The 21021-nt window shown below is 41.5% G+C and overlaps 1 protein-coding gene across 2 annotated transcripts in view; it reads left to right on the top strand.

Annotated features, from left to right (window-relative positions):
- URB1 (URB1 ribosome biogenesis factor) overlaps positions 1–21021 on the top strand; it is an 82594-nt gene that overhangs the window by 27795 nt on the left and 33778 nt on the right. The window contains exons 14-23 of one of the 2 annotated variants that reach the window (XM_089773696.1): positions 1866–1978; positions 3210–3329; positions 7311–7427; positions 7939–8077; positions 9149–9319; positions 10866–11062; positions 12367–12591; positions 13144–13341; positions 16926–17772; positions 19729–19933. In XM_089773696.1, the coding sequence (XP_089629822.1) occupies positions 1866–1978; positions 3210–3329; positions 7311–7427; positions 7939–8077; positions 9149–9319; positions 10866–11062; positions 12367–12591; positions 13144–13341; positions 16926–17772; positions 19729–19933 (2332 nt within the window). The remainder of the gene's footprint in view (positions 1–1865; positions 1979–3209; positions 3330–7310; positions 7428–7938; positions 8078–9148; positions 9320–10865; positions 11063–12366; positions 12592–13143; positions 13342–16925; positions 17773–19728; positions 19934–21021) is intronic. The other variant, XM_075910757.2, reaches the window with a different exon arrangement.

Below are 21021 nucleotides of genomic sequence, written 5' to 3'. Positions count from 1 at the left end.
CCAAATAGCAAAGAGAGTATTTCTTCTTGAGAGCATCTTTATGAGCATCTTTATATGCTCCTCCCCCAGAGTTTAAAGTGATGAGAGAAGTGTTCCTGCATGTAACTTCTTCATGGGTGGATGGAACATTCCCTGAAGTTTCTGTCCTACAGTGGCCTGGATTGTCCTCCTTGCTGGGCAGGGGAATCTCTGTTCCTGCTGAGGCTCACAAGTTCATATCCGGCATTTTCAAAATCCTAAACCAAACTTTAATATTAATTTATAGCATGGGATACAGACATTATAAATCAGATTAATGTGTGCAGCAACTTACAAGCATTTTGCAGAGTCTAAATACAGTGTTACAACACCTATCTTGAACAATAATTAATATATCGGTGAGTGGGTCTGGGTTCCACATATGAATTTGTCAGTGTTCAGCTGATCCTTTCAGACTTGGCAAGAGCTTACACATAATCTGCCAGTGTCACAACAGGAAAAAGATATAAAATTCCATATCTATTTTGTCACTTCCTCTCCTATTTTTAAATTCCAAAAAAGAATTTCTTATCTATTTCTTGAGGTTGATTTTCTTGCAAAACTCTGGAATTTATAGCTAGTGCCCTACCAAATTCACAGGCCATTTTGGTCAATTTCATGCTTGTATGAATTTTAAAGTAGTAAATTTCATTATTTCAGATATTTAAGTCTGAAATTTCACGGTTTTGCAACTGCAGTTGTTATTCTTTGGCCACCCAGCACTGAAGGCAATGCAGAAGGAAGTGTGGCAATAGTGCACCCCGTACAATAACCGTGATAGACCCCCTCTCTTTTGGTCGAGTACCCCAGTTTGAGAAATGCTCGTCTCCCCCATTAGGGTAAAAATACACAAGACCAGATTTCATGGTCTGTGGTGTGTTTTTCATTTATATTTATATTTGTAGGGTTCTAAAGCTGGGAGGGAATTAGGTGCCCAACTGCCAGTGACTTTCAATGAGATATGGTTGCCTAACGCCTTCAGGGCTCTGTGACAATCCCACTCTAAACAATTATTTTGGAACTCTTTGTATTTGCAACATTGCCACCTCTTAGAGGACAAGGTAATTCAGAAGAGTTTTAAAAATCACCAATGCAGAGTCTCTTGTGTAAGGTGTCAGAAGCAGAAACTGGGCTCAAGATGATTTAAATAATTGATTTAAACCAAGTTACCAAAAAAGCTAAGATTGTGCTTAGAGTGCACTTAATTTTGGAATATGTCCCATTGAAACACTGGCATGTCTGGGTTTTTTTTGAGAAACAAGTATAGATCGGAGTTCCCTTGGAAAAGTTGAGTTATGCTGAAGTAAAATTAGGGAATAGACTATGGCATTGCCGTTATAGTCTGTGGCTATGATGTCCCAAAATAAGGAATATGTCTCTTGTAATATCAAATAAGAAAATGACACTCAGGGGCAACTGGCAACTCTAGATTTCTCTTACTGCAGCTTTCTGAATTGTATATTTGACCTAGGCCAAATCCCACATGGTGATCTTCAATAAATTTCCCATTCCAGTGTGAACTGCACCTTTTCTGTTATACTTGCAATGTAAAACTACTGTTTGGAGCTGCTGCATAATAACCAGAGGGGCTATGTTATCAAGGATGGGCATAGCAATTTCTACCATGTGAACTGGGTGGGGTCCTTTGGATTGTGTTACACAAGATGTCAGACTGGATATTAATCCTGGTTCCTTCTGTTCTTAAAATCTATGCATTTCTTGCCTGGCTTCATAAGAGTGATTTGAGGCATAAATACTGAATGTTTGTGAAGCTCTCTGAGATCCTTGGATGACAATTCCTCTAGAAATGCAAAGTGATATAATTGCTAACTGCTTTCTAACCCCAGGTATTGTCACTGAAAAAGGTCTCCGAGAGGAGATCCCTCCTGTTCTACAGCACCACATACTGAAAGTGGCCCTGGAATTGCCAGCAAATAAATTCGCTTGGTTCAGAGTACAGGTAGGAGAATTCCAGAGGTTCTTGCACATTTCCTTTACCAGTTGCCCTCTTGTCTTTTTTGCTGATGCTGCACATTTTTAGTGCTAGTTGTATCATTTCAGTGGCTGTCTGAATTTGGTAAGAGCCCCTCTGTGTTGCAAACAGGCATTGTTGGTTCCACATCAGATATGCAAAGTGACGGTCTAGTACCTTGGTCAGTGAGAATAGAAATTTCCCCCTCAGAGGAAGAATGAGAAGGGGCATCCTAGAATCTGCTGCTCTCAGAGACAAGAGTGAGAATCTGCTGTATACTGTGGGATGGAAAGCAGATAAGCAGGATGCTGAGGTGCTACTTCAAATACCTGCTGGAGAAGACCCTTACCCTCATTGGCTCCTTGTTTCTGGCACATGGAGACTTTCACAGACTCCCCTCTCTTCTCACTTACCACAGGCACATATAGGAAGAGCGCCTCCTATAGGTGGGTGGAGAAAGGAGCTGAACCTAACTTGTGAAAGCTGGCAGTGTGGAAAAGAAGTGACTCAAGGCTGCCCTTGTTGGAACCCTCCGTAATAGCAGATTCTCCATCGTATTCAGACAGCCAGAAAGGACAGGGAAGGAACTTAAGTGGGATCAGGAAAGCTCTCTGAAACTGTCACAAAAATTAATTCTTTGCCAGTTTCACCAGCAGTGTCATTTTTCTGTTTTGCACGCTACTCGTATAGACAAGTACTTAGAGGAAAAGTTAGAAGGCCACATTCAACAATGGTGGAAAGAGCTTTTGTGTTTTTCACCTTGGGTTGGTCACAAAAATAGAATAAGCAGTAAAGTAGTGCAATTTGTAATAAATGGGCATCGGTCAGAACAGAGGTAACTACAGATTTCTTGTTCTTTGGGGGCTAAATTCAGCCCTGGGATGAGTGGCTTTATTTCCCCTTGAGTCAGTATTACTATGACATCAGGATTATTGGTGAGGGGTGAAAGTTAAAGGGTGTAGTGAAAAGACTGCTCTACTTAGACCTTTCTATTAGTTGTTTTTCCTGTTACATACACTCCTTCTACCGCTCAAAGGCTGTTATACTCATCTTGCTCACCCACTCATTGGAAAGTTTGTTCAAATCATGCTACTTCCATTTGGCGAGCCCAAAAAAGTTGAGGCCTGCAAAACAGTTCTTGCTATCCTACCGCCTCAGTGTAACTTATTCCTCTCCAGTGTTATCACATAAGGGGGATTTAAAGCCATTGTTCTTTTAGGATGTTTCAGAAGCAGAGAAGGTTCAAGGTGAAAGATCAGTATTTTATTTACTGATGAAAATGTTTGTAACAAGTAAACATTCACAGCTGAAAGCATCAACAAAACAACTGATCATCAAGGTAAGTGTTTTTTTTTGTGGCATTACATACCTAAAGGCATTTATATAGTTTGTGCCAACTGCGGTGGGTTGACATTGACCACACTAAGGTTATTTTTTGTAGCACTTTGATTTTAAAGCGTCTGTAATTTAATTTGACTGTAACTGTTCACTCCCTCCTGTGTGGAGTATGGTTCATAACCATCCTGTTCTGCTCACGTGAGAGAGTTCCAGTGGCCAGTGTCTGATTTAGAAGTGAATATTATTTAGCTTTTAAAACTGATTTTAAAAATCTACGTTTTAGCACCTAAACAGAAGGTGCCTGATTTTCAGAAATGCGGAGTGCCCACAATTCCCAAATTAGTGGTGGCTGCAGAAGTTTGGAACCTCTGAAAATCAGGCTACTTCTAGTGAGGTGCCTCAATATTGTTTTAGGAGCCTAAATTTAAAAAGTATGTTGTGTGTTCCTAGGTTCTGGCTTTGCAGTGAGGTCCACGTAGCAAGCTTATGCATAGCTTCAGTGACTCCAGCACAAGTCCAGGACCTTGCCCACTGGACCCTGTTGTAACTTTGTTCATAATCCAAAATAATATGGATTTTAAAAGCTAAATCTGGCATGTTATTGCTGTTATCAGGTTTAACCACAGGTTGAATGTTGAAAGATGGAAATAACAGTTTTTATCAGAGAAATTACCTGAGAAATTCTGTTGCATATCTCATGTCAGCCACTGAGATGGTGATGGGTCTGTTATCTATCAGTGTGCTCCTCTTGTCAATATTGGTATCATCTTGGCACTAGCATTGGCTGCCACTGTCAGCAAAGTGAGATGTAAGGTCACTGATGAATTTTTAAGGATTTAAGCTACAATCCAGAGCCCATTAAAGCTAGTTAAGGGTCCTTACACTTTCAGTGGCCTCTGGATGGGCCAGGACCTCATATCTGGGACAAGGAGGTTCAGTACAAAATGTTGCAGAGGCTTAAAGTGAGTGAACCTTCTTTTACAGAACACAATGACAGAACTGCCATAGATGTTGCAGGATCTGGTTCAGAGGTAGAATTCAGGAACCAGGTGTATTTCTGTTGTTGTTAATCTTGACAGCTGCCTAGGCAAAGCCTGGTTCCAAAATATGCACTCCTTAATGGTGATGGGTACTTATACACTATTTCTTTTAAATTTTAAATATGCTTTTGTGTGTGTGGTATATTAGGTTGCTGAGCAGAGATGTGGGATGCCTGATTCATTTTCTCCTTTCAGTTTGTTCTGTTTTCTTTGAAAGGGAGACATAAGCAGTGACATCAGGACAGTTGTGTCAGTTCTGATGGGCTTCAAAAATTCATCTTTTTAAAAATATGTTAATGTGTCTCTTTTGCTTTATTTTTCAATATGATGATGGAATATAAATTGCAGGCACGTTTTTGAATTTTACATTCTGTTCCTGCCTCTTTTCATGAGGGCTGAAAGTACAGTTCTTTTTTGAGAACCTACCAGAAGTAGTTAATTATTTAAGAGTGAATCATTTTTTGGATGAATAGTCATATAATGAGAGATGCTATTTTTGTATCTGCCGGTGTTGTACACAGAGTGAAAGCTGAACAAACAGTCCTGAAAGAGACCTGCTTTCAGTATATATTTTGCAATAGACAAAGCTCATAAAACTATAGAGAAGCTTGTTATTTGATTTTTGGTATAATAGTGTTCTGTTTTTCAGTAACTTCAGTAAGTTAATTTATTACATGGTTGCCTGTGCTTATTTTAAACACAAAAGGTCTGATTTGATTTCATTTAACACTGGTTGACTTTGGTGGAGTTAGAACTTGTCTACACAGTTTTGTATGCTTTCACTATCTGGGATGCCGCTGTCTAATAACAGTGGTACAACCCAATAGTGTGGATGCAGTTGTAAAAGAGTCTTGTCCTTATAGTTTATTTCCCATAATTTCTGGGAATAACTTAAACTGGTATGAGGCCATCTTCTCACTGGCATAACTATGTCCCTATTAGGTGTTTTACTGATGTGGTTTTTACCAAAATGATTACACCAGTAACCAATATTGTTTAATTAGTACGAAAACTGGCCTAAATTACTCCTGATTTATACTGGTGTGAGATTGCAAACAGGCTGCAGTTTAGCCATATCCCTGCTTTCCTGGGGTTACAAACACCAATGTTCTGCAGTTGCCCTTATGAATAATTTTACATATATGAGTAGTTTCACATTGTACAGCTGGATTACCCATGTATGTAATAAGGATGTTAAGGACTAGTCAATTGTCCGATAAGCAAATGCTTATCGGATAGTCTGGTCAAGTAGTCGGTTCTTCCCCTCCCCCACCCGCAACCTTTGCTTCCTGTATTAGGGTATGTCTACACTACAGGGCTCTGTCAATGAAGCCATGTAGATGAGCTTTGTAGACATAGCAAACTGAAGTGGCGATTTAAATAATCGCTGCTTCATTTGCATCAAAATGGCTGCCGTGCTGTGCCAATCAGCTGTTTGTCAGCACAGTGCGGTATCTGGACACTCCGCGGTCGACATCAAAAGCCTTTGTCGACTGCCCCGGTAAACCTCATCCCATGAGGCATAACGGGGCGGTTGATAAAGGCTTTCGATGTCTACTGCGGAGAGTCCAGACTACCACACTGAGCCGACAAACAGCTGATCGGCACAGCGCGGCAGCCATTTTGATGTAAATGAAGTGGCGATTATTTAAATCGCCGCTTCATTTTGCTATGTCTACAAAGCTCATCTACATGGCTACGTCGATGGAGCCATGTAGTGTAGACATACCCTTAGATAGAGGTAGCAAAAGAGGGGAGGGAGGTGTTACTTCAAAGTGGCAGCACCACACGGAGCCTTGTGTCAGCTGGAGACTCCCTATCTGCCTCCGGGCTCCTTGCAGCATTTCAAAGTGCATAGAGTCCAGTGTCAGGTGGGAAGTCCCCAGCTGACTGCAGGCTCCATGTGGCATTTTAAAGCAGCAACGCAGCATGGAGCCTAGCTCCATGAGGGTGCTTCCACTTTGAAATGCACAAGAGCCCCCGCTGGGGACTCTGGTACATTTCAAAGCCATCACGCCTGTGCACCTCGAGGCCAGTGGGCAGTCCCGCTGGCTCCAGGCTCCACGAGGGTGCTACCACTTTGAAATGCACAAGAGCCCCCTCGAGATAGGAAGGAACTTGCACTGTGGCTGGAACACTTGGATAATACAATAGAAGACACAAAGGAAGCAATGATTCAGTTTTTGGAGAGAGTAATTGTTCAAATTGTGCATTTCAAAGCGAAAGTGCCCTCTTGGAGCCTAGAGTCGGCGGGACTTCCTGCTGGCCCCGGGCTGCAGGTAGAGTTGTGCATTCCTCCTTTGAAATGTACAAGAACCCCAGTGAGGCTCTTGTACATTCCAAAGGAGGAATGCGGAAGTGCCTATCGACTAGTCGAGTTGTCGATGGAAATTCCGTCCACTACTCGACTAGTAAATTACTCGTTATTTAACATCCTTAGTTTATTATAACAATAATAGCATATGTAGCTGTTTGCAGGATCAGAGGTTCAAACACATAGATCCAAGGCAATAAGTACAAGACTAAGAACAGATTCGAGTTGTATCTGAGTGCTGTATAAAGTTAGGCAAATCATGGGTGTATTGGGAAAAGTTTTGGAGGAGAAGACGTCTGCTTTCAGCAAAAGAGATCAGCATGAATAAAGATCTGGGGCCTAATTCTCATTTACATCAAGGTCACTTTACATAGCTTTTTCAAAGTAAAGTGGCAGTAAATAATATTTGCAACTATTTTGGGGTCCTTTTGTGGACTAAGGTAGTTTAAAGCAATCTTGGTATATGTAAGAATTGGTTCCCTTTTGTTAAAAGTTAGAGGGAGGCAATATTGCTGTTCAGCAATCTGCTGCTACTCCAACTTTAATAAAAGAAATAAAAATTAATGCTGCTATATAAAAAACTATAAATATACAGTATTTAATTTCTTTCACATGCTTTTCTGGCTAGGTTTTGCATGACAGTGGAGTATTTGAGCACACATGGAAGGAACTTGCACTGTGGCTGGCACACTTGGATAATACAATTGAAGACACAAAGGAAGCAGTGATTCAGTTTTTGGAGAGGGTAATTGTTCAAATTAGTAAGATAAACAATGTCAAGAATAACATTAATGGGAAGCTAATTACTTTGCTATTATTGAGGAAAATCCTTTCAAAGGATTGGGAATGAATTCTGAGAAAGGCAATGATTAATTCCTTCACACTGAACTCCTATTTGTTGTCCTCGGTGAGAGGGTGGATAAGAAGGGTTGGGGGAATTGACTTCCCGTAGGATAGATTGTTACCAGAGCAGCGTTGCCATGAGTAAATAAGACTTCTAATAAAAGATGGAATTTTCCAAAGAGGTTAGATTTATTTGGTATCTGGCCCTTTCGGCTCCTTTGAAAATCCCAGACAAAATTAACTAATTCCAATAAAATCTAATCTGTTAAAGAAATCATTTCCTTCCCTGCTCGCCTTTTCCAGATGTTAAATTCCCAAGCCCTTAGTATCCCTAGAACTACCATGTTCTATATAGAATTGCAATGAGTGTTCTTGTTCGTGGTCCTGTGACTGACTTTTATCTTGGTTTGCAGATTTTAATGAAGTTGGTGACAAACCCCTATCCATATACAGATAAAGCAGCAGATCTTGTTCAAGAAGCCAGTATGCTCCAAGTCAACTTGTTTAAACAAGACTCTGATAGTATCAGCATTCCCATCTCTCATATCGATGGTATGTGATGGTCCCAAAATAATGTCTGCTCCATATAATTTTGCTGCTGTTAATCAGGCAAACTTGCTACTGATGCCCATGGAAATCTTGAATACAAAAGATTAAGGAAGTAGAGAGTTAGGCCTTTTAATTGCATTCAGTTCTGTAAGTAAAAACAAAGCGACCAACATGTCTTCTCACATTGGAAGGTAATCTGTGACGTCGCTTTGCACTTTTAAAAATGCAAGTAAAATGTTACTTTTGATCTGCTTTAATTGTCCCATAGTATCAGTTTTTAATCTAAGTCAAATCTATTGCAGTCTGGCTTCCTTTCAAACCACAGAGCCAGGACCAGCTCCCCCTGCAAGCATGAGCAAGGGGCAAGGATCATACTAAAGCCCCTCTCACTTCTTGTGCTCCTGCACAATGGGCAGCTGGAATCTTGTATCTTGTGCTCTTTGAGCCAAATCCTGGTCCCATTGACAGCAGAGTCAAAATTCTTACTGACTTCTGGGGCCAGGATTTAGCCTAGCAAACAGACATGGGAGTACTAGTTCCACTTTGGGAATTCAGGGCTCAGGAGAATGCACACGACATATATAACAATTCTTTTTTATTTATTTATTTGTTTGTTTATTTTGAGTATAGCAGCTGTCTCTCCTGCCTGCGTTCCACTGTCTCTTTTAGAGGTGCTCTGATTACAGATGTTTTGGTCTGATGCTTTCATCCTTTGCATCTGGTAATGTTTCCCAATTCTCCATACTTCTCTTATTGGGGCCTCAGCTTTGAGAGCCACCTCCAATGTAAACATACTATGAGTGCCATCTTTTTTTTACCATCATTAGGAGCCAGACGTACCCATGTTTCATCCTTTGTCTGATTTGTACTGTCAGAGACATCTTCTTGTACCCCTCCAAGCCTGTATTAAATTGTTCCCTTTCACGTGAATACAGCATTAACATTGCTCCCTTTATTTTCTCCTGAACTACCCATGCCTTTGAATGGCCTCTTATTTCTTATGTATTGCATCCTAAAAGTAATAACTGCTTGAACTTTGAACCCTGATGGTGATTTTTTTTCATCTGTAACTAGATGTCTTGGATATGGTTGATGTCCTTGTGGAGGGCAGCGAAGGCCTAGATGAAGAAATTGGATTCAGTTTAAATGAAGACATGATTCTACACACTTTTCCATTCAGTGCTGTTGTCCCAGCAGCTTTAGAAGCCAGGAATAAGTTGTTGCTTCAAACTGAAAATGAAATGGGTATTTACTGTGTTTATATATGTCCCTGAAAGTGGTTAAAAAGATTTACATTGTGCAGAAGGCTGGGAGTATTTTATCATTCTCATGCAGTGGTTATTCTGGTTATTGTATGTGAAAATCAATGAGCCATTTTGAACCCTCTGCTTCGACAAGAAATACAGATCCAAGGCATCCTAGCTCCAAAAAGCGTTAAAAGGTGTGAGATGCCTCTACCCTCTTCCGACCCCAAGCAAGTTGCAGAGGGTTCAGAACCTGAACAAAGAGGGCAGTAGGAGAGTAATGGCTGCTCTTCACAACATTAGACCCAGCTCTTCCAACTCTGTGGAACTCGTGTGGGAAAGCTACATTGGTCATGTCAGAGTTAGAGTCCACCTATCCTCTGATGCTCTGGAATCCACAGCAGTGGCTGCATAGAGAGCCAGAGAAGAGAGCCTCTGTAAGCATAAGTCTGCCTCCTCCCTAGTTCCCTGTCCCTTGACGGCAAAGTGCCTCAGCACAGATGGTCCTGGCTTGAGAAGCCCCCAAGTTTTTTGTAGCACTAGGGTTGTTATATTTAGTTCAATCAACTAATTGACTAGTCGATGGATTTTCCATTGATTAGTCAATAAGGGGGGGGGGGAGCTGCAGCAGAGTTGGCTCCTGGTCTACGAGCTCGCCCCACTGCGGCTCTGCCTTTTACGTGGTTTAAGAACCTGTCGGCTCTTAATACATTTAAAAGGCTAAAGTGGAGCAGGAGGAACCCAGCGAAAGCTGGGACAGCTGATTTCCAACTCTCACTGGGTCTCAGTACTTATGCACAGTTTCCCTCAGATCTGCGCTCCTGCATGGAGATTATGCCAGCTTCTACATGCAGCTGGGCTGGAGCCAATGACCAAACAGAATACAAGTATAATATAATACTGCAAAAAGCACTTAGTTTTGTGCCAGGTTGGGGGTGACCCCAGTAACAAGCCTGAACGTATTCTAGCACATCATTTGCCTTATTAAGAACTACAGTATATAGGATTTTCACTTGTCCCTTGTGGAATTAGAAGCATTTATCCATTTGACATTCAATGGGATGTGTGCTTCTTAGGCACTTGTGAAAATCCCACACTGTTCAGGTTAAATCTCTCTAGTCCAGTACCCTTGGGACCTGACCAGTGTGAGACCAGAGAATTTTCTGAACTGCTGCGTTTCCAATACTTCCACTGCTCACTGGGCTCTTAGAAGATACTTGGAGGTAAATTAGAGCTAACTAACAGCACAGAACACTGACAGCCGGGGCTGGTGGCTATAAACAAACTTTATGGGGCCGTGGGAAACTTGGTCACATGCATAAGTGGACATCAGGCTAACTAAAATGAAGGCAGGCCACAGATGTTGCCAGACCAGAGAGTGGTGGACCAGAGAGGTTCAACTTGTAATCTCACTCACTGATCACTATCTAAATATTTACTACTCAGGTTAAGATGGTGAGACTGATGCTGGGATGAGGGTTATTGTGTGTATCCAGATCTTTCCTATGTGAGACCCTCCATCTCAGACCTTCTTTTTGCTTTTATAGGAGGAAGTATAGTAGAGTATCTTGTTGCTGTTTTTACTGATCTCCTGCACTCTCAGAGAGATCCTCTGGCTCTCTGTCTGATGTTTCAGCTCTTCGATAAAGAACTCCAGTCACTGAATGCATTCCAGTATCCTCAGCTCTTCCAGTTTAATCAATACTATAGTCTTTGGATACCACAGCAAGCTAAGGAGACCTTGGTAAGGGATGCGTAAAATTATTTGATTACTAGCTTTAGGGTTGCTAAAAGACAGTAGATTATAGAATATGTTTTCATTTACATTTAGGCTTTTATCTTCTGAACCCACGTTTAGGCATCCTTGTTTTCTACGGTGTTACAGAACCTTTGCTAAATTGAAGTATATTGGAGACTTTTAAATGAGATGCAAATACTTTTTAGCTGGTGCAGGGTTGAACAGTTAATTGAATCCTTTTACATTAGCAGCAACTTTTTATCAGGTTGCGACAATGATTTACATGCAGAATAATTTATAGCAAGTGGCAGGAAAGTTTCTTGCATGTGCGAGTGGCCTGAGTTTAAAACTGTAAAGGAAAGGACCATAAAACCTTGAAAATAGTCATGTTGTTATCTATTGATGGTATTTATGTAGCCCTCACTGCAGTAGTATCTGAGCACATCACAATCTTTAATGTATTTATCCTCACAAGGTTCCTGGAAAGAAGGGAACTGTCCATTTTATCAACAGGGAGCTGACACACAGAAACTAAGGCAGTTACCAAAGGTGGAGCAGGGATATGAAGCTGGTCTCCATAGTGCTAGGCTAGTGCCTTAACCATTGGGCAATCTTTCTTTGCCAATGAGAGCATTGCTGCATTACTTTTATCATGGCATGAGCAGGTCAGCTAAGACCCAGTGAAGGGAGTTCTTGCAATCTTATGGCGTCAACTATGAGTGCCAGGGTGCTGCTAGTTCAGATCTTGCTATCAATAGATTTTTGCACTTTGCTTTTTAAATGGATTTGTTATTTATTTGCTTTGTGTGTGTTATAACCAATGTTCCCTCTAAGTTTTTCCATCTGTGGGTGGAATAAACTTTGTTAGGTGCACTGAGGCCTGTGTGGGTGTGCACCACCAGTAGAAACCCATGCTGCTGGCTGTGGGCACTCTGCTAATCAGCTGGGTGGCACCTGAATATCTCCTGAATGGCCACCCAAGCTCTCAGTTTACAGGGAATGCTGGTTATAATTATTGCCGTTGTAATACTGGTGTGATTAACTAGCGTTTATAATTGAAACAAAAGACAGAACTATGCAGCACTTTAAAGACTAACAGGATGGTTTATTAGGTGATGAGCTTTCATGGGCCAGACCCACTTCCTCAGATCAAATTGGTGTTACCAATTTTCTTCCTCATAGTATGAGTCTGTGCTCGGTTCTGTGCCTTATTTCAATGAGAATTGCCCCATCCTAGGTCAGAGCTCTAAGAGTTTGAAATACACATTCTGACTTTTTTTCTCTCCTTTGTTAACTTCTCTTTTAAACAGTTTAAACAAATTGAACGCATAAGCAGGGAGCCCGTCCTACCACCAGATCCTTCATTTGCCTCCCTGCTGAAGAATGCTTTTGAGAGAGGGGGCGCTGTCCTAGTGGAAGATAGTGTCCAAGCAAAGCTGAGAGAGATGGCTTCCCAGCTCCCACTTCAGCATCTTTTGCTGGCAACCAAGCATGTGCTGCTGTACCTAAAAACCACGGTGGAGAACTTTGGCCACGTAAGAAATATGTTCTCTTAACACTGAGTGCCAAGTACAGCACACTGAAGGTCTGGTCGTGTAGCCTCTCCGTGTGCACTAACTCTGCTAAAGTTAGGTGGTAGCTTAGGAATCCACCCCAGACTGTAAACAAGTAATGATTGTACCCCTTTTTGTTGAGGTTGGCTACCTTTACAATAGAATTCTTTATGAATATGTGTATTGTGTATATATGGTAAATGAATTGCAGGTTTCTTTTTGTCTCTTGTCATCTTTATATCAAGACTAGCTGCCTCTTTGGAGGATATGCATTAGTTGTGATTAAATTCTTTGACCTGTGTTATGTTGGACGTAAACGTGATGATCTGATGATTCCTGTTGCTCTTAAAATGCATAAATATGGTGTTAGCCCCCCATCCCCAAGCTCTTGATCAGGATCAGGCCCCTATTGTGTGAGTCATTGTACATGGTTACTGCCCCCAAAGAGCTTGTAATCTAAAAATATACTATTTTAATCCTGTAGTTCTTGCATAATTTTTTCCCAGCCTCCTCCACTTTTTCCTTCATCCTTAGGTGTGCTTACTTTCACAGCTCAGTAAAAGTTCTGGTCCTCGCCTGCTCGATTTCTACATGGATTTGCTGAGCCGCTTGTTGTGCCAATGTGATCAGATGGAATTGTGCAACCAGCAAAAACAAGAAGGGATCCAAACTGAATCTGATCTCTTTATGGATTTAGAGTTGGTGGCCACAGTGGAGTCTGCAAATAACAAGGTATAAATAGTCTTGGAAGAATTATGTTTTATATTTTTATATACTTTTGACAGATAATGTCAATGTTTATCGTTAAGCCTTCCCCCCCCCCCCCACAAGTGTGCAAAATTATGAAGTTAGGAGAGCCATATAAGAATTATTTAATGACAGTAGACACTAAGGTTGAAAAAATTAAAGCTTTATAACTCTTAAAACACAAATTGTCAACACCACATGCAAAAATATACAAAGAAAATATCTTTAAATTAGGCTTTAAGAAGTTCTCAAGCAGTGTTTTTTTTTTTTTTTTTTTTTTTAATTTTGCCTATCTGTTAATTTCCGGTATTGTCACTGGAATTTGTTTTTGTCGGTTTCTATGTGTATGATGAAATCAACTTTTAGCAACACTTACTAATAAAAATCTGATCCTTCCAAGCTTAGGTATAAATCTCTTGGTACACACTTAATGAAAGCTGTCATATTAGTCATCATAATTAAATTGGACTCTATAAAGCCTTTCATCAGTTTTGGAGAGCTGTTTACTGAGGCAAAACAGACAAACATTTCTGAGATGTAAACTGCATTAACTAATTGTCATTGGCAGTTGAAATAAACTTTTAGCACACAGCAAGGAGCTGACCTGTATTCTTACTGATACACACAGTGTGTTAGAGGCTTCAGTGAATGTTACAGTCTATGTGGCATGTGAGGGTTTGATTCTTTCTGGTGTTTAGTTGTGTTAGATTGTTTAATTAGAGTTAAAAGTGATGTTTGTTTAAAAGGAAACTTGTTAAAAGCCTGTACAAGACCTGCACGTTAAGGGGAAGTACTGCTGTAGCTTTCTGCTAGGTGATGGGAGGAATGCAAATGGGTTGTTGCCACATGGATAGTGGGCTTCATACATAGTATGCCACAGAGTGGTCTTTACATCAAAGCCATAGATTGACAGATAGGTCAATGCAAAGGTACGCTATTGAAGGAGATCGGAGAGAGACCAGTGAATCCATGAGAACATGCATCCAGTGTCAATAATTCAGTGGCTCTCAATTAGGGCTAGGTAGAGGACTTCCATGGGGTACATCAACTCATTTAGGGTATGTCTACACTAGCCCTCTAGTTCGAACTAGGGAGGCTAATGTAGGCATTCAAAGTTGCAAAAGAAGCTCAGGATTTAAATATCCCAGGCTTTATTTGCATCTTCCCATTCGGGCGCCATTTTAAAATCCCCCTAGTCCGAACTAACTGCCCGTGACTACACGCGGCAGTCAAACGTTAACTCAAACTAAGTCCTTAGTTCGAGTTAACTGTTACACTTCATTCCACGAGGTGTAACAGTTAACTAAGGACTTAGTTCGAGTTAACGTTTGACTGCCGCGTGTAGCCGCGGGCAGTTAGTTCGGACTAGGGGGATTTAAAAATGGTGCCCGAATGGGAAGATGCAAATAAAGCCCGGGATATTTAAATCCCGGGCTTCATTTACAACTTTGAATGCCTAGATTAGCCTCCCTACTTCGAACTAGGGGGCTACTGTAGACATACCCTAAGATATTGGCCTAGTTTTACAACAGGCTACATAAAAAGCACTAGCTAACCCAGTGCAAACTAATTTTATTCAGATTAATGACTTGTTTATACTGCTCTATATTACTAAATAAAATATATTTCAATTGATGTATTTTATGATTATATGGTAAAAATGAGAAAGCTGTCAGTTTACCAGTAACAGTGGGCTGTGACACACTGGTATTTTTATGTCTGATTTTGTAAGCGAATTGTAGTGAGGTAAAACCAGGGGTACACAAGACAAATCAGACTCCTGAAAAGAGTGCAGCTGAAAGGTTGAGAGCCACTGCTCTAAACTATCACAAAGGAATGTGGCCAAGCAGCAGCCTCCATCATTCTAGCCCAGGGAGGGCAATACTTTTTTGCCAGGGACCACTTCAGAAATTTTTGAAGTGGCCCCGGCGGCACCAAAAAGGGGCAGTGGGGCTTCAAGCGGAAGGGGCGGGGCCAGGATACTTTTCTGCTTCCCCACCCACAGACCATGATTGGCCTGGGGTTGTGGGAGCACATGAAGTATTTGCCCCTCTCCCTCCCTCTCCCCCTCCCCACCTCCGAGGTTCCCCCTGGCCGCCTATGCCCCTGGGGTGAGAGGAGACTTGTCGCGCTCTCCCTTGTGCCCCTAGGCCAATCAGGGCAGAGGCAAGGACGGGGGAAACTTTGTACACTTCTTCCCCACGTCCAGGCCCTAATTGGCTTGGAGGTGGGAGAGCAGCAGGGCTTCCGCAGGCCGGATTTGGTCCATGGAGGCCCTTTTGCCCATCCTTGTTCTAGCCCATAGAATAGCAACCGTGAAAGGGCTGCACTGCAGATCTACAGCTCACCTGCATATTGGGAGGGTGCACGCTTTTTCTCCATTCCTTGCTTTAGACCAGCCGTGGCCAACCCACGGTGTGTGAGCTGCATGTGGCTCTTGCCCCCCAAAAGTGTGGCTCGCAAAGATGCTCCTGCGTCCCCCCCCAAGCGGCCCCTGTCAGCTCTTCCCTGGTTCCCTGTGCTTACCGGGTTGTAGCTGCGGGGTTTTAAAAATGGCGCCCAAAATTTTTAAAATTTTGTTTTTGTTTTTGCTCGACAATTCTGTTCTGGGGGGGCTTTTTTTTTCCTTGACAATTCTGGTGCGGCTCTTCGCATTTTTTTCCACCGCTGTTTTGGTTCTCTGTTAAATGGGTTGGCCACCCCTGATTTAGACCCTTACCCAAAGCTGCATTGCCCAAGCTTGTGGAAGGAGGGGTGAATTTTCTCCATTGTGTTAATTTTATCTTATTCCTAGATTCAAGAAGAGTAGAATGTCTGTATTTAATTGATTAAACCTGTGCCATTTCCTCTGGGACTGTAGTTAAACCTATGCAAATATACAAAGTTACATTCTCTGATAGGTACCGTGGTGGTGTCTTTCCCTCTCATGAGAAATTCTCACTTGGGACTAAATCATTCTAATGTCTGTGAATTTTCCAAAGTCTGTGGCAAAATTTTACAGTCAAGCTTGTCTGAAAGAACAAATGCAGAAAGCATGTCTTTATTGCAGAACTAGCAGAAGAGAAGTTAAGATGCAGGCCCGTACGTACGTACGTACGTACATACGTACGTACGTGTGTGTGTGTGTGTGCGTGTGTGTGTGCGCGCGCGCGCAAAGGGTGTGAATTCACCCTCCTTCAGCCTCCCAGCCTCCTGGCCGGGGCACACTTACTTGGAGAACCATGGGGGGTGCATTCGTACTCGTGGTCCACATTTACGAAAAAAGGACCTCCCCCACAGAAATTCCTGCATACAGGCATGAGATGAATAACTTTGAGATGTTGTTTAATGTTTAGAATTTTTTTAACCACAGAGCAAAAGCTTTTTTCACCATTTCATAAACACTGGGATAAAAATAATTGTATGTACCCGTATTTCATTAAGCTTTTTGTCTTTTTTGACAAGTAAAACAACGTAATGTCCAAAACTACAGGCTTTGAGGTTTCACTAAAAATACACTACAGATGGAAGCAGATATATGATCTTAAATTACCTTTTTTGTGATCTCTTTATAATTGTGTGTGTTGCAGATACTAGAAGATATGCTCATGTTGATCTTCAGACATCCTATCTTGGAGATGTGGTTCTTGGCTTTAGAGCAGCATTCTCTTCCCCAACACAGCTTAAACCCTGTCATGGTGAAGCTTCTGTCAGCTCATCTAAATAATGGCATTCTTCAGTTGCTGAAACTGAGTGCTCCAATGTTGCATCGTATGAAGCACATAGACATGTTATCTAAGTATTTTGAAGCCATCACTACAAGCGTCTTGAAAGATTTACGTGCTGGAAGAAAAGTAAAGAACAAGGTAGCTCCTAATAAGTCCCTGCAGTTGGAGGCTCTGCAGCAGTTACATGTTTATATGCAGGTGGCTCAGTTAAAAGAAGTCATGTTAACCATGCTCCAGCTTCCTGTGACCACTCTCACATCTGAAAATTCCTCTACAAAAGAGCAACATTTGAGCTTCTATGGGAAGACACTGGTGCAGCTCCTCACAGAAAGCTACCAAAGACAGTCCATTCAAGGAGAGCTGCTGTTATCAACAGAGCACATTAAAGGGATGGGGACTCTGCTGTCAACGTCAAACAGTGAGGATCTGGAAAAAGTCTTCCTGCACACTCTTGAGAGAGAGCCCATCTTTGCCCAGACAGTTGGAGTAGATGTACACGTTTTCTGCCTTAACCACATGACTGAAACTTCACTTGCCATTGTGGCGTTGCTGATCCAGCATTGTAGGACTCATCTGCTGCAGTTTGAACAGTGGTGTCTGAATTGTGCAACTGGAAAGTACCTGAGGAAGAATATGGATGTCTTTCTTCCGCTGATTAACATATATTTGCAAACTAGAGAGCAGTATGTCTTTACACGGCCATCAAAAGGTAAAACCAACAGCTGATCAATATTAATTATTTAAATATTATCTGGGGAGGTCGTTCAGGGAAAAATGGTGTGTCTGTCATTGTGTGTGTTGAGAAGCGCTTTTTCAGGGGATGAAAATTTCAGTGGCTTATGGTCTGGGATTTATTATAGTCAGTCATGGAGAAGCTCCCCACCTCCCCCCGCCCCTCCCAAAAAGGTACAGTTAAATGTGAGAGCCACTGATGGTTTTAGAAGTCCATTATCTTGGCAAATCTTTAGTGTTCTAATCAATACATGTTATCCATTGGAAAGCTGGGATTCTCCACTTTATTAATCAGTTAAGAATCACTCTTTTCTGTCTAGCCTTGTCTGACTTTGTGGGTATTTATTGTGTGATTATTACTGAGCTATCCAGAGCAAGGCATCAGGTGCTGAAGTCTAATCATCACACCTCTTGCTGTTGCCATCTTTTTAAAATGAAGGTTTTCCTTCCATGTTGGGTATGGACTGATGGTTCAGCACTTAGAAAATAAAAAATGCTAGTTACAGCAAATGCTGTGAATACTGTTGCCTGTCATGTAAATATAAGCTTAAAAAGTATTTTAAAACCTGCAGTATTTGCTGAACTGTAATGGCCTCAAAGATGTAGTAATACAAAATTGCAAAGCAAGTTTTGTTTGCCTTTTAGTTTGTTGATACTTAGCCTCATGACTGTGAAGTTGGATGTGGCTTGTTAGGGCACTGAATCCAAAGATTTGCTTGGCACACTTCTTGTTCTGCTTCATCTCATGCAGATCAAATAAATACTGATAAACAGGCGCAGACCTACCCCTGAATGAACACAAGAGGCAGCATTAGGGATGTAAGAGTGTAACCATTTGAACAGTTAATTGATAAGCATCAGCTTATTGTTTTCCGTTACGAGAACATGCAGCAGGGGCTGCCAGCCCCACTCCCAGGGACCCGGCTTTGCTGCAGGCTCTGCAGTATAAAAGCTCTGTGGAGCTTGTAGTGCATGTAACCATGTAACTGCTAGGCTTTCTAGGAGTTACAGCATTACATTTTTATATGACTTTTTACATTCCCAGGCAGCATAAGCATGGTATTCTAAGCAGATAGCCTGGAGCTCTCTTCCTGTTTCTTTAAGGCGAGAGGTAGACATGAGAGAGGAGAAACCTTTCATTGCCCCGACCTCACAAAAGTGCGGGGCAAGAAAGAAATGCATCTTCTCTCTGAGCAGAGAGAGGGAAGGGGAGAAAATGTGCTGAATAAAGTATTAAGATGTTCTAGCAGCGGTTCTCAAACTTTACATGTGTAAAAATGTATGTGGTGCCCCAGCGGTCCACTGATTGTATGTGTTGTACCTATCGATGTTTCCAGTTTGTCAGCCTCGCGGAGCCCCTGGAGTTGAAAAACACTGCTCTAAAGTAATCTTGGAGTAATGTCATGAGCAGGTTGGATAATACTTTTTTTAAAAATTGAATTTAAATGCATTTTTGTATCTTATAAAAACCTTAAAATTGAATTTGAGATTGGCAGATTATATTCAGGTCCAAACTTAGTATAGTCTATTCACTGAAAGCTGATAAGGACAAAGAATCCTCTGATCAGAGGCTAGTGTCAGCACCTTGGTAAGAATCGTAGCAATTACCACTACTTTGTCTAGCAGATCAGAGCTGGGCTTCTCATCAGGATATTGCCCTGTGCCTTGGATGCCTGTGATATTTGCCTGTAACTATTCATTTTAATCCTCTGTGTAGTAGGTGTTTGAAAGATATACCAGACATTTTACAGAACATTTGTCTTCCAAACACTTTATAGATCGGTTACAGCCCCACACTGTGCATGCTTTCTCACAATAGATCCATAGTCTTTACTCTGTCATTACACAGAACACATGAAGCAGTTTGAGTTGAGCACTGCCAGCAAGTTTACAATGACATGCCTGTGTCTCTTTGCGCTCTTTCTTCCTATAGTCTCCTCAGCGGTTGTACCTGTCTTGAGATGGGCATTGTGGAAAGAACTGTCAAAAAATATTCTACATACAGAAGCGTCCCAAGACCTCTCAGCCTTGAAGTTGAAAGTTTTTTCCAAGCTGGTACAGTCTTCAGAAGTTGAAGCGTTAACTAATCTAATTGACCAGTTGCCTGGAACTCTTGAAAGAGGAGAAAATCATGAGAGGTAGTCAAGTCTTATTTCCAGATATTGCCTTTTTATTAATGTAATGCCTGAAATTTGGTATTTTGTAGCATAAAACATTGTTATAGACATTGTGTGTGTGCTCACGCGCATGCGCGCGCGCACTCACACACACACACACACACACACACACACACACACAGTCTACAGTGACTGTTCCTGCTTCAAAGAACCTTCAGTCTAATTGTGACAGTATTTTTAAGCGTGGGCATCCTTTAATTTATGCATATCATGTAAGAATATCTTTACAAATTTCAGTAGCCCCCCTAAATGTTAAATAAATCATCCCTCTGTCTGAGGCTGCGTCTAGACTGCAGGCTTCTTTCAGAAGAAGCTTTTCCGGAAGAGATCTTTCAGAAAAACTTCTTTCAAAAGAGCGCGTCCACATAGCAAAAGCACATGGAAAAAGTGATCTGCTTTTTCGAAAGATAGCATCCACATTGATTGGACACTATCTCTCATTTAAGTTGTGATTACTATGGACAGAGTGGCCATTAGGGCACCTGTTGCTTTTTCCTGGAGGCCTCTTCTTTCGAAAAAAAAAACCCTCTTCCCCGTCCACACACGCCTTTTTCCGAAAGAGCTCTTTTGGAAAAAGGCTTCTTCCTTGTACAAAGAGGTTTACCGCTGTCTGAAGACCCCCTGCGTTTTCAGCTTTCTGTCAAAAGAATGCAATTGCAGTGTGGAAATAAGTGTAGTTTTTCTGGAAAAACAGCTGTTTTCTGGAAAAAATCAGCAGTGTAGACATACCCTGAAAGATATACAGCGAGTCAGTGAATCTAAGTGTGGGTGGGGAAATATCACAGATTTGAAGCCTGGTGTTTTCTCTATTTAATTGTAGGGGTGTACTTTAGCTCCTCTTGAACCAGGAGAAATAACTGTTTATAGCACAGCAAAATAAGGTTATAACAGTGTCACCTATCTTGCTGGGAAAGGGAGCCACAGCACAAATACCCATATAAAGTTTTACTTAAGCTATGTGGAACTCTTAAGCCATTTTTAAAGTTAACATTCAATAGCATAATAAGTATAGTGACAAAAATGTTTGAAGGATTTATTGCATTAAGGTC

The sequence above is a fragment of the Pelodiscus sinensis genome, chromosome 1 (assembly GCF_052426305.1).
Source record: "Pelodiscus sinensis isolate ZL-2025 chromosome 1, ASM5242630v1, whole genome shotgun sequence".
Lineage (NCBI taxonomy): Eukaryota > Metazoa > Chordata > Testudines > Trionychidae > Pelodiscus > Pelodiscus sinensis.
Note: the sequence above shows the minus strand (reverse complement) of the source record. Positions and strands in the feature narration are given on the sequence as shown.